Source organism: Scyliorhinus canicula, chromosome 20 (assembly GCF_902713615.1).
Source record: "Scyliorhinus canicula chromosome 20, sScyCan1.1, whole genome shotgun sequence".
Lineage (NCBI taxonomy): Eukaryota > Metazoa > Chordata > Chondrichthyes > Carcharhiniformes > Scyliorhinidae > Scyliorhinus > Scyliorhinus canicula.
In genome coordinates, this window is record NC_052165.1 from 42,120,741 (window position 1) to 42,132,375 (window position 11,635).

At 46.9% G+C, this 11,635-nt stretch overlaps 1 protein-coding gene across 1 annotated transcript in view; it reads left to right on the forward strand.

Annotated features, from left to right (window-relative positions):
• LOC119955063 (plakophilin-2-like) overlaps positions 1–8,192 on the forward strand; it is a 65,912-nt gene extending 57,720 nt beyond the window's left edge. The window contains exons 9-13 of the mRNA XM_038780907.1: positions 220–396; positions 1,477–1,630; positions 3,424–3,613; positions 5,159–5,246; positions 6,824–8,192. Coding sequence (XP_038636835.1) covers positions 220–396; positions 1,477–1,630; positions 3,424–3,613; positions 5,159–5,246; positions 6,824–6,907 — 693 coding nt within the window. The 3' untranslated portion in view covers positions 6,908–8,192. The remainder of the gene's footprint in view (positions 1–219; positions 397–1,476; positions 1,631–3,423; positions 3,614–5,158; positions 5,247–6,823) is intronic.
• The last annotated feature ends 3,443 nt before the right edge of the window (positions 8,193–11,635 follow it).

Consider the following 11,635-nt stretch of genomic DNA (forward strand, 5'->3'; position numbering starts at 1 on the left):
ATACCTTGACAGTGCCTTACCTGTCTCTTCTTGGAAGGTAGCTCACTGATCAGCTGCACTGTTTCCTGCCAACCTTTGATTCCAGTTTATTCGACCCACTTTAGACATTTTTTTTCTGGATCTTGAAGCTCATTTGTAAATGGAAGCTCTTGGTTTGCTCCAGGGGGAAGTGTGAATTAATTTCAGGTTAATGACAGTTTCTCAATCTTTCGCCATCAGGAGAATGTGGTCAATATTCCGTCTGTTGAAGAGAAAAGGAATCCCAGAGGGGTTGAGTGGCTTTGGCACAGTTTGGTGGTGAGGATGTATCTTTCCCTTGTCGCGAGGAGCACCAGCAACTGCACTCAGGAGGCTTCTCTTGGCGCGCTCCAAAACCTGACAGCCAGCAGTGGTCCGGTGAGCTAAAACCCCGGTGATAATGGCGGGAGCTGCCACCAGCACATAGCTCGCACATCTCACAATATACACGGGGTCTTACACAGTAGCTGGCTGGCTGAGACTAAACTATACTCTATCTTACTCTGGGGCTGCAGGCAGGATCCACAAAACTCAACCTCCCTCCCCCATGCTGCTGGAGAGCATGGGACGGCTCACAAATCAGACTTGGATAACAAAACCGAACCCGCGTTTACACAAATTCAAAGCAGAACTGTCTCACAGTGACATAACAAAGGCTGTGGGAGTCTGATCCTAGTTAATTCAGTTCTGTTCATGACTAATATTAAGTAGTATAATATTACTGATATTAAATATGGCACACGGTAATGCGGTGGATGGTGGTGTGTTGTGTTGCACTCAGGAAGTCTGAGTTGCTGTGGCAACCTTTACATGCATATTGTAGTATTTTTTTCATTCATTCACAGGATGTGGGTGGCACTGGTTAGGCCAGCATTTATTGCCCATCCCGAACTACCCACGAGAAGGTGGTGGCGAGCCGCCTTCTTGAACTGCTGCAGTCCGTGTGATGTAGATGCACCATTGTGCTGTTAGTGAGGGAGCTATGGATAATGATGGTCGAGGCTCCGATGGTCTTTCCATCACACGGTTGACCAGGAGTCTCTCCCACTGTTATTGTCTGTCTTTAGCATGTGATGGAAAGATTTACTGGTTGCTATGCAATTTGCTTGGCCACTTTATCATGTCCTGGAATGAGATTTGAAACCTAGCTAGAGTGGGATTTGAACCCAGAATTGGAGTGCTTTTGAACCCAGAGCTACTGGCTCAGAGGCAGGCATCACAAGAGGTACTGAGGTACACTCTCTAAAACCAACTGCTCACGAGCAGGCAGGGTGTCGACTGGCGGAATTTACTCCTAAATCTTTTATTTATTTACCTTATTTTATTTGAATGATTCACTGAAGTCTGTCTGCATTGTCCCAGACAGGGAGTTTGTGAGGGGTTTCTTGGGGAAGCAATTGCTAAACAATGTGCCATAAGATATGAAGGGTTTAATCGAGCACGTTTGGTCATTATTAGATGGGATTCACCATTTCCGAGACCATCACATCGAAAGAAAATGGGCTCCAGCACATCAGACGGATGTTGTATTCGAAGGAGCCAAATGTGCAGAAAGCTGCAGTCTCTTTATTGAGGAACATGTCACGAAACCGCAAAGTCCATGAAGAGTTGGGTTAGTAGAGTACTGCCGTTGACAGCTGTGTGTGATTTACTAAACGGAAGACAGGGGGCAGGATTCTCCAATAATGGGGCTATGAAAAAATGCGCACGAATCACTCTGGACTTACCTGGAGAAAGTCCAGGGTGATTCTCCAATTTGCTGGGGGCTAGCAGGGCCCCGGCTGCCGATATGGGGCCCTGCACTTCCGGTCGGGGGTCTGCGCATGCACACGACGACAGCCTGCATCTGCTGCCCCCCGAGACATGGCTGACCCACACCGTGGACCAGCACCAAGAAGATAGCACCCCCCCCCCCCCCAGATTGCACGCGCCCGCGGATCGGTGGCCCTCGATCGGTAGCCTGGCCATCCAGGAGGCCCACCCCACCCCCCCCCCCCACCCCCACCCTCCTGAATGATCCCCCGCCTCCCACCAGGGCAGCCACAGACTGAGTCGGCAGCCACCACGCTGAGTTCCCGTCAGGTGGAACCGTGAGAGAACCACGCAGTCAGGAACTCGGCCAGCTAACTTGGTGAATCGCCGCGGGGGCCTCTTTCAATGGACCCCGACCGGCACTGCACCGACCGCTCGCGCACGATAGGCGGGGACCGGAGAATCGCGGGAGCGGCATTGGACCCGATCTCGGGTTTCACGCCCATTCTCCACCCCTACGCCGATCGCGATTACGGCTCGGAGGCTCGGAGAATCCCGCCCAGGGTATGGGAAATCAGAAGACAAAATCACTTTAGGTATCATTAGAAAGGTGACTTTGGGCTGCACCTTCAGTTTGGGCCAGAAATTTATAGCCTGTTCATAACTGGTGCAAAAAGAGGAAATTTACAATCTCTAAGTCGACATTTCCCAACCGTTCCCACTGGTGGACGGTGCGAAGAACAAGAAAGGTAGTGGATAGCGACAGGACCAGAAGATCCCATCACTGGCCAACGATGGGCCGCTTCCACCCGCCACAAAACACTCCGCGTAGAATGGGGGGGTTCAGAAATTCCTACCCCTCCTTTTTACCAAGTGGATGCAGAGCTACCTTCACCAGCAGCAGAGGGTTTCGCTCTGAACACAATTCAAGGAGACTGACTTTGTGCAAATAAAACTACCCTAAGTGACTTGGGCACAATCCAATCTTACAGGGGGGAGTAAAAACAAGTGCCAGCTTTAGGCAAGTACCTGAGAAAATATAGAGGAGCCTTAAGCAAGATGACGGACGGCGTACTTCCACCATGGAATGACCCCACGCTTGCTGCACACTATATTGAACCCTCTGGGGGCAATGTAGCTGAAAATAAAATCGCCCTGCCAAGGCTCCACTTAGCCTCTTATACAGCTCTGAGGGGCTCCGAAGGCAGAGCCAGAGTGGCACCTGGGTAGCACTGCCAGGCTGCTCAGATGGCACTGCCAGGCTGGCACCAGAAGTGCCATGGTGCCAGCCGGGCCAGAGACCGACCGCCTGGCGGCCTCTAATCACTTGGGAGATCCCCCCCCCCAAGTGTGGTTCTACCTGGTCCCCGTTTGTGGGGAGCAGTGCTAAACAACGCCCGTCTGGGGTCGGATGCGGCCGGTAAATCGTACCCGAAAAAATGGGATCCAGTTCCTACGGTAAATAATTCAGAAGTTATCTGACAATGGATTCAGGATTTTCCGCATCAGCTTAGGGACCCAAATGTCGGGTCGAATGGGGGTCAGGAGCTGACTTTGTGTGGGAAATGATCACTAAACTGAAAGTTCACCCGAGCAGATATACACTATGTGGAAAATTTGAGCATTTGTTCTTTTCTTCCTGTCTTGCTCCAGTAAATCTGATCATGCCCGATCTGATAGCAATACTACCTGAATCAAATCACGACTCTTCGATGCCCAATGAGACTGTCTCTTTCACCTGCCACGTGCTGAACAACCTAATCCAGCATAACCCTCAACATGCTCGCAGTTTTGTGCAGAATCAAGGCTTGAAGAAGATAGTAAGCATTAGCAATGATGACAGGTAAGTGGAACTGATCAAGTCAACACAGGAACAATACCCAGATCTTAATATTTAACGTGTGTCTGACAAGCACCAGATGATCGGCACTATTGTAAAATGGGCAATAGGCAATCAACAGCTACACTTATTTTTAAATCTCTTATCGATTTTTATTCTCTCTAAAATGGCTTCTGGAATGATTCCAACTGGAAAATGGACATCCATCAGCAACTAACAAGCTCATCCATCGGTATAGGCACAGTGCAATTCACTGAATCCCATATCCAAAATCAAATGATCCCTGCAAAGTTGATGCTGGAATTGATGGGATTGGACAACACTTAACCCAGTCATGTTAGTTCTGGTCAATTTCATTGGAGACTCTTGGCCTATTAGAATGATGCAGCCCATTCAGGCCATCTTGTCTGCTGGCTCTTTGAAAGAACATTCCAATTGATCCCCCTTCCCGGCTCTTTCCCCAAAGTCCTGTCATTTGTTCCCCTTCATGTGTTTATCCAATCCTCTTTTGAAAGTTGCTGTTAATTCTCTCTCCATTGCCCTTAGAGGCAGCTTGTTCCAGATTATAGCAACTCTGTGCGTAAACAAAGATAAAAGATTCCTCATGCTCCCTCCAGCTGTTCCACCAGTTATCTTAAATCTGTTTTTCTTTGGTTACTGACTGCAGCTAGAAACAATTTCTCCTCATCATTTTATCATGACTTGATAACACCTCTATAAAATTTCCTCTTTACCTTCTCAAACTTCAATGAGCTGTAGCAAACAAGAGGGGATCTGATGGGGGTGGAGGAACTGAGCACAAGAGAGACGAGGGTTGTGAGGTGATATTATGAATAATAATAAATAAACTCGAAAACTCTGTTTGGTGGCACAGTGGTTAGCACTGCTGTCTCATGCCACCGAGTTCGATCCTGGCCCCGGGTCACTGTCCGTGTGGTGTTGGTACATTCTCCCTGTGTCTGCATGAGTCTCACCTCCACAACCCAAAGATGTGCAGGGTAGGTGGATTAGCTATACTAAATTGCCCCTTAATTGGAATTTTAAAAAACTCTGCTTTCTTGCCTACAGATGCTGCCAGACCAGTTGAGATTTTCCAGCATCCTCTGTTCTTGTTTCAGATTCCAGCATCCACAGCATTTTACTTATTTTAATAGCCTGGTGGTCTACCTAGACGCTGCAGGGCGAGGAGCCAAGTGGAGGTGGGCTCACCCCTGATGTTTACACCCTCCAGAGTGAAGTTCGGCCTATTGATAGAGATAGATTGCCGTGATTGTCGCTGTATCATGTGACTATCAGAACCAGCTGGACACTGATCTTTACGTACATGGCAATTCCTCCAGAACAGACCTGTCCCCACGCTTGTTTAAATTGAATCATTGGAAACAAGGATTAAAGTCCAAGACCAAAGGTCTTTTGTCAGTAACTTTATATCTGTTTTGGATGTGGCCCGTATGGAGCACGGCCAGTTGGACTGTCGGCTTGTTTCTAACCTGTAAATCCTTTAGTCAAGCACATCTCTGATAGCAGTTCTCTTGTTTTTTTTTTCAGCAATGTTTCCACCGCAGCTGGGAAAGCTGCTTCTAATGTGCTGTACAGCCTGTGGTTGCATCGGGAACTTCATGCTGCCTATAAAAAGGTAGCTTATCAAACTGTTTTTACTGGGGTTATTTCCATTGTGGGCAGTGTTGAGGTGAAGTAGTTTCCCTTCGGACTATCGTTAATGTTGTATTGCGGCAGCACAACTGCCTCGCCTAAGCCAAAGCAAGGATCTCGATCCAGGTCATGTCATATCGAATAAGGTCAAGGCAAACTCCCCTCACCCAACTTATTTTACAGGTGCATTCGGAACCCACTGCTGAAAATTGTCAAAATTCTCATCGTGTTCAAATCCTTCCATGACCTCACCCCTCCCCATCTCTGTAACTTCCCTACAGCCCTCCGAGATTTCGCCACTCCTCCAATTCTGGACTCTTACACTTCATCGCTCCACCATTGGCGGCCGTGTCCTCGGCTGACTGGGTCTTGAGCTCTGGAGTTCTCGCCATAAATCTCAAGGGAAAATCAGTCAAACTTGAAAATGACAAGTACCAATAAAACTTTGTCCAAACTGGTTTTGCATATGTTAAAATGAACTCCTGTAAGCAATGGTGCTAGTCATACTGGTTTTGACAATTTTGTACAGTTCTTCTCTTCAATTGTCTTGAAAGGGGTGGACAGATGTTTTAAATTTTATTAGGGAATCAGGAAGGTTCACCAGAACCAAGTCTCCTGGCTTTACCTGGTAGGAATTACAGCAGGAGACCAGCAAAACCATAGCAACCTCTCAAGGAATGTCAGGCCAAGTGGGTTAAAATGACTTTGAAATTGGTTTAAAAATCAAACCGGTTCACTAATGTCCTTCAGGGATTGAACATGCCATCTTTACCTGCTCTGGGCCTGAATGTGATTCCAGTCCCAACCTGTCTGGTTGACCCTTGATGCCCTCTGACACTGCCTCATAAGCCGCTCAGTCCTCTAAAGAAGGACCTCCACATAATCGAATATGTCCATTTTCCTTCTAGATAGGTTAAGGGTTTCAAGCATTTTGCTCATGTTTAGGGGGGATGCCACCTGACCCAGTGGTAATGGAACAAGCATGCTTTAATAGCTGCGCAAGTATTTACCCCCCCCCCCCCTCCCACCTGAGTATCCTTAATTAGTTCCTGCCCCACCATGTTAAGAGAGAACCCATTTTTAAAATTGGATCTGCACCAATGCTCTCTACCTCATGATCCCGTCCCCCCCCCCCCTTTCCTCCCATCATCCTCTCTGCATCAAATTGGTGCCAGTACTGTGGAAGTGCTGCACACGCAGAGATGCCGTCTTTGAGCTGACATGTTAAATTGAGGCTCCCTTCGTACTCATAAAAAAAAATCCAATAGTACTATTTCAAAGAAGAGATCTCCCTGGTAACATGGTCAATAGTTGCCCCTCAATCAACACCATAAAAGCAGATTGTCTTGTCATTAACACATTGCTGTTTGTGAGATCTTGCTGTGTTCAAATTGGCTGCTGTTTTTCCTTCATTATAATAGTGACTACACTTCAAAATAAAACATACTTAATTGACTGTAAAACTCTTTGGGAGGCCCTGAAGTCAAGAAAGACGCTATGAAAATTCAAGTTCTTTCTTACTTTGTTAGTTATTGAGAACCTGTTTTGTTTTATTTGAAGGCTGGATTCACAAAGTCAGATTTCATCAATAGTCGGACAACAAAAGCGTATCATGCTGCTCGCGAGCGGAAGTCATTTTACTGAGATGGACTGTGCCCAGGGAGGTAATGCTGACTGTCTGAACAAAGAAGGCTCAAGGAAGTGGAAGGGATGCTCGATGTATGAAGTTACATTTGATGGAAATCCCGCAGCTTCTCGGCAGGTTTATCCTGGAGGTGACTGAGTGACACAGGCCAGGACATTTCCAAGTTCCACTCTGTACGAGTGAGTCGATCTCAGTTGGGATTAGATATGCCTTTGGACTAAAATACTAACCGTAGCTGCGTAATCCTGATTGCTGCCCCAATTACTGCTGTTCTGCACGGATGACCCAACAAGTCAAATAGCTCATCATCTAGGCAACAAGTGGCAATGGATTAACACTCCAGCCACAAGTCATTAACCGAGCAAAGGATTACAAGGGACGTTATTATGCAGAGCATTATAATTCTATCTCCAATGTTATCTGTCTTCACCATGCTTAGAATGAGGCAAGATTCAGCCATTACATTATAATTACCTCCTCCATCTAACAATGTTCAAATACATCGACTGAGTTAGAATTACTGGGAAGAATCATCTGGACTCGAAACTTTAACTCTCTTTCTCTCTCCACAGCAGCTGCCAGACCTGCTGAGTTTTTGTTTTACTTTCTGGTTTAATTTCAGTTCTCCGGCATCTGCAGTATTTTGGTTTTATTTTAGAATTTCCATAAACTCCTATGTCTTTTAGAAGATGCAAATTTACATCATTTGCATTTATCAGTAATTAGTCTTCAAAGAGAAAGTTGTTTTTTAAATAATTCACTCTCTGAATGTAGGCAGCGTGGCAAGGTTCATTTGTTCCCCTTCATTAGTTGTCCCTAGAGGTGGTGGTGAGCTGCCTTGTTGAACCGCTGTCTGCAAAACGCGCACAGCATATTCCCATTTGTAGGCTGCACCTGCTATTGGACTAACAGGTGATGATCGCATTTTCATTTGGGAGATGGTTGTTGCTGAAAATCTTTTCGTCTGACCCTGCATATAAAAAAAACACCAACTGATATTCCTCATTCATCAAGTTCATGACCATAGTTTCTATTTTGATAGTTTGCATTTAAATTGATTTTCTAATGGAGTATTTGGGGAGGGGGAAGTTAATATTGTCAGGGAAGGGAAGAGAATCTGTATTTTCAGAGCCTCCAAAGCTGGGGTTTGGGTGTATTTAACTTTTATTAGTTTGGTGTTAAAACATAACAAGCTATTTGAAGCTATATCCTCTGCAGTCAGACTGTTACACTTTACACCGGCTGCATTCCCAAGCTGAAATAAACTTGCCTCGTTCACTGTTTCATAATGCGGCCACTGTCTTCATTTATAAATGTATGCAGCTAGGTTCTCCTGGAACTGCCTGAGCAGAGTATACTGCACGTCACGGCACGCTCTGGCTGTCCGCTATTGTGACACACGGTTGGATTGATGTGTGATTTTTTTAGGGCAAGGGGAACAGTCTGAGGGCACTGTGCTCCGACAAAACAGCTGAGAGAGTACCCCCGACTGATTGAGGTCTTTGAAATGATAAAGATGTTTAACAGGGAAGATTTAACAGGATTGTTCAAAATCGTGATGGATTTTGCGAGAGTAAATACGGAGGAACTGTTTCTAGTGACAGAAGGTTGGTATTCCAGATACAACCGGTCTACAATCTCAACATTCTTTCCACTTGGATTAAGATTGAGGCGTTTCTATAAAGTTCCCAAAACTTGTAAAGCGGGTTTCAAAAATTGAGTATCAGCAGATTGGCAGAAATATTCCCACCGCACAAGTGTGAAAAGCTCAAAGTTTATTAACGAATGTCAATCGATTGTGAAATCTGGCAACAAAACAAGATTCCTTTGGGTCCTTTCAGTTGGTGGTCAGAAGGTGTATAGCAAGATCCCAGCAGCATCACCAATTTGCACCAAGTTCGCTGCTTCCTTTGCTTCTAATTTCGCTGCTGCCCGATGGGCACTCGATGCTGGTCTCCCCCCTGCCTCCACAAGATCACTCAGAGGAGGAACATGATGGAGCAGCACTCCAGTACGAGGTACAAACATTTACCCCCCTTGCCCTCCTTATTCCGACTCTGTGTGACTGGTAAGATTCTACCCAGAATGTTGGTTGGCAACGATTCAAGGTAAACTCAGCCTAGCCAAGACAAGAGAGAATGATGCTTGTTGCTGAAAGCAGGAATATTAGGGATGAGAGGGGCAATTATTTGCTTGCACCAAAGTCCCAGAAAGCTCCCATGCTTCAGGAACCAATTACACCCATTGATATGAAATGTTAGCAAAAGTATTGAGTTCTCAAGGGATGAAATTGGGGCTTTGCTTCTTAGAGTCGACAGGGTTATGAGATTTGAAAATGAAAATCGCTTATTGTCACAAGTAGGCTTCAAATGAAGTTACTGTGAAAAGCCCCTAGTTGCCACATTCTGGCGCCTGTTCAGGGAGGCTGGTACGGGAATTGAACCGTGCTGCTGGCCTGCCTAGGTCTGCTTTAAAAGCCAGCGATTTAGCCCAGTGTGCTAAACCAGCCCCAGATTTGACAGATGTGCAAAACGATGAAGGCTTTCGATGGAGAAAGTAAGGAGAAACAGTTTCCTCTGGCAGGAGAGTGTGTAACCAGAGGATACAGATTCAAGGTCATTGGCAAACGAGCCAGAGAACAGACGGGGAAATATTTTTAAACTCCGATATTTGTTACAATTTAGAATGTGCCGACTAAAAGGTTGCTGGAAACAGAATAAGTAGTGACTTTCAAAAGGGAGTTGGAGAAATGCTTTAAACATATACAGGACCATGGGGAAAGCGTGGAGATTGGGACTAATTGGATAACTCATTTTCCACGATGGGCCAAATGTCCCCCTTCTGTGCTGTACGATTCTATGGGCTGGGATTTCCTGGCCCCGTTGTAGGGGGACCTTCCGCAGGATATTCAGTGGCCCAGGCAAAAGTTCTTTGACTTTTGGCAGGACTGGATGATCCTGGTGTTGGGCGGGACTGTAAAATCTCACTATGAAACTAGGAAGATGCTGCAACAAGCCCAGGAGCAGGGAGGTAACCAAGCCACCTGCCCACATGTTGGGATAACCTTTAATCAAACAAATTCGAACAAAATAGATCATAAACCTTTTGTATGTCAAGTGATGTGAGTTGTATTGCAGCGGAAGGAAGGTTCACCTGTTTGGTGAGTTCTGTTAAGTCACAAGTTTTGTTTATATTGAGTCAGTTTTAAAGGTCAGAATGACACCTGCAGCTTCAGGTTTCAAAGGTACTGCCACAAGTACAACACGTGGTGCCATGCAGGCTTTGATGGCCTAGAGTTTAGTTAACCCCATAGTTGTCAAGTGGGCCCAATGCAGGTAGAGCGCATCCATACAATTCACACGGGAAAAGCAGAAAAGGTGGTGGAGCACAGCAAAGAGAATCGGGGAAAAGAGGGGGAATGGCGGGAAGCATGGGGGGAGGGCATAGTGAAGAGCATGGGGAAAAGCGAAGGGAATGGGAGAAAGTGAAGAGAATGGGGGAAGGAGAAGTGAATGGGAGAAAGTGAAGGGAATGGGGAAAACATAGGGATGGCATAGTGGAGGGAATGGGGAAAGTGGGGTGGAATGGGTGGAAAGCATTGAGGAGGGAAGTGAGGGAATGGGGGAAAGCATGAGAGCAGGGGGAAGCAGGGGAAGAGGGGAAAAGCTGGGGGAAGGGGAAAGTGGGGTGAAGTGGAGGAGCACAGTGAAGGAAATAGGGGAAAGCCCGGGGAGGGTCACAGTGAAGTAAATCAGAGCAGACAAGGGAACAGGAGAAAGGAAGTACAAACACAATGAATGGACCAGAGGGTAAGTGGGAGGGTGAGGGGAGCTAATCACAGTAACAGAAGCAGGGAAATTCTCTCCTGTGCGTGTTTGGATAGTGCAAGTAGCTGACCGCATGTGTGGAGCCTGCACTCTGTGTGCTTTGCTTGATGCTGGGAGAAGAAAACTTCTGTCTGGAAGCGATATCTCTCCTCATTCATTCATTCTCCATCATTAATTGAGGTAATGGGAGGGGGGGGGGGGTTGAAAATAAATTCACGATGAGTAGTAGCAGCCACTCTCCCAACCACTCCCACTTCCACCGGACCTCCTCCACTGGGGCACCCTCCCTCTTCAGCAGATCCCCATATATGTCTGATACCTTGCCCTCGTCTATCTTATCCTCAGACAACTTGTCCTGTAGCACTGGAGGTGGCAGCTGAGAGAACGAATCCACCTCCTTCCTCAAGAAGTCCCTCACATGCAGGTACCTGAACTCATTCCCCTTCGGCAGCAAGTACACCTTCTCAAGCTCCTCCAATACTGTGAACCTGTCCCTCCGAAAATATTCTACCGTCAACCGCCTCCAACGCCAAAACCTGGCCTGTCCTGCCGGAACAAACCTGTGGTTGCCATAAATCGGTGCCCACAGGGACATGCTTACCGTCTGACATTGATTTTACACTCTTGACGCCGATACCACCACCGGGCTCGTGGAGTACCTGGCCGGCGAGAACGGAAGAGGTGCCAACAATAGCGCCCTCAGACTGGTCCCTTTACACAAAACCTCCTCCATCTCTCCCCACACTGACTTCTCCTCATCTGCCCACATCCATACCATAGCTATATTCACCACCCAATAATAATTCTGCAGATTCGGCATCGCCAGCCACCGCCGCAGCCCACCCCTTTCCCTTTCCAGAAACACCCGTCTGGTCCGGGAATCTTACCCCCCCCCCCCCC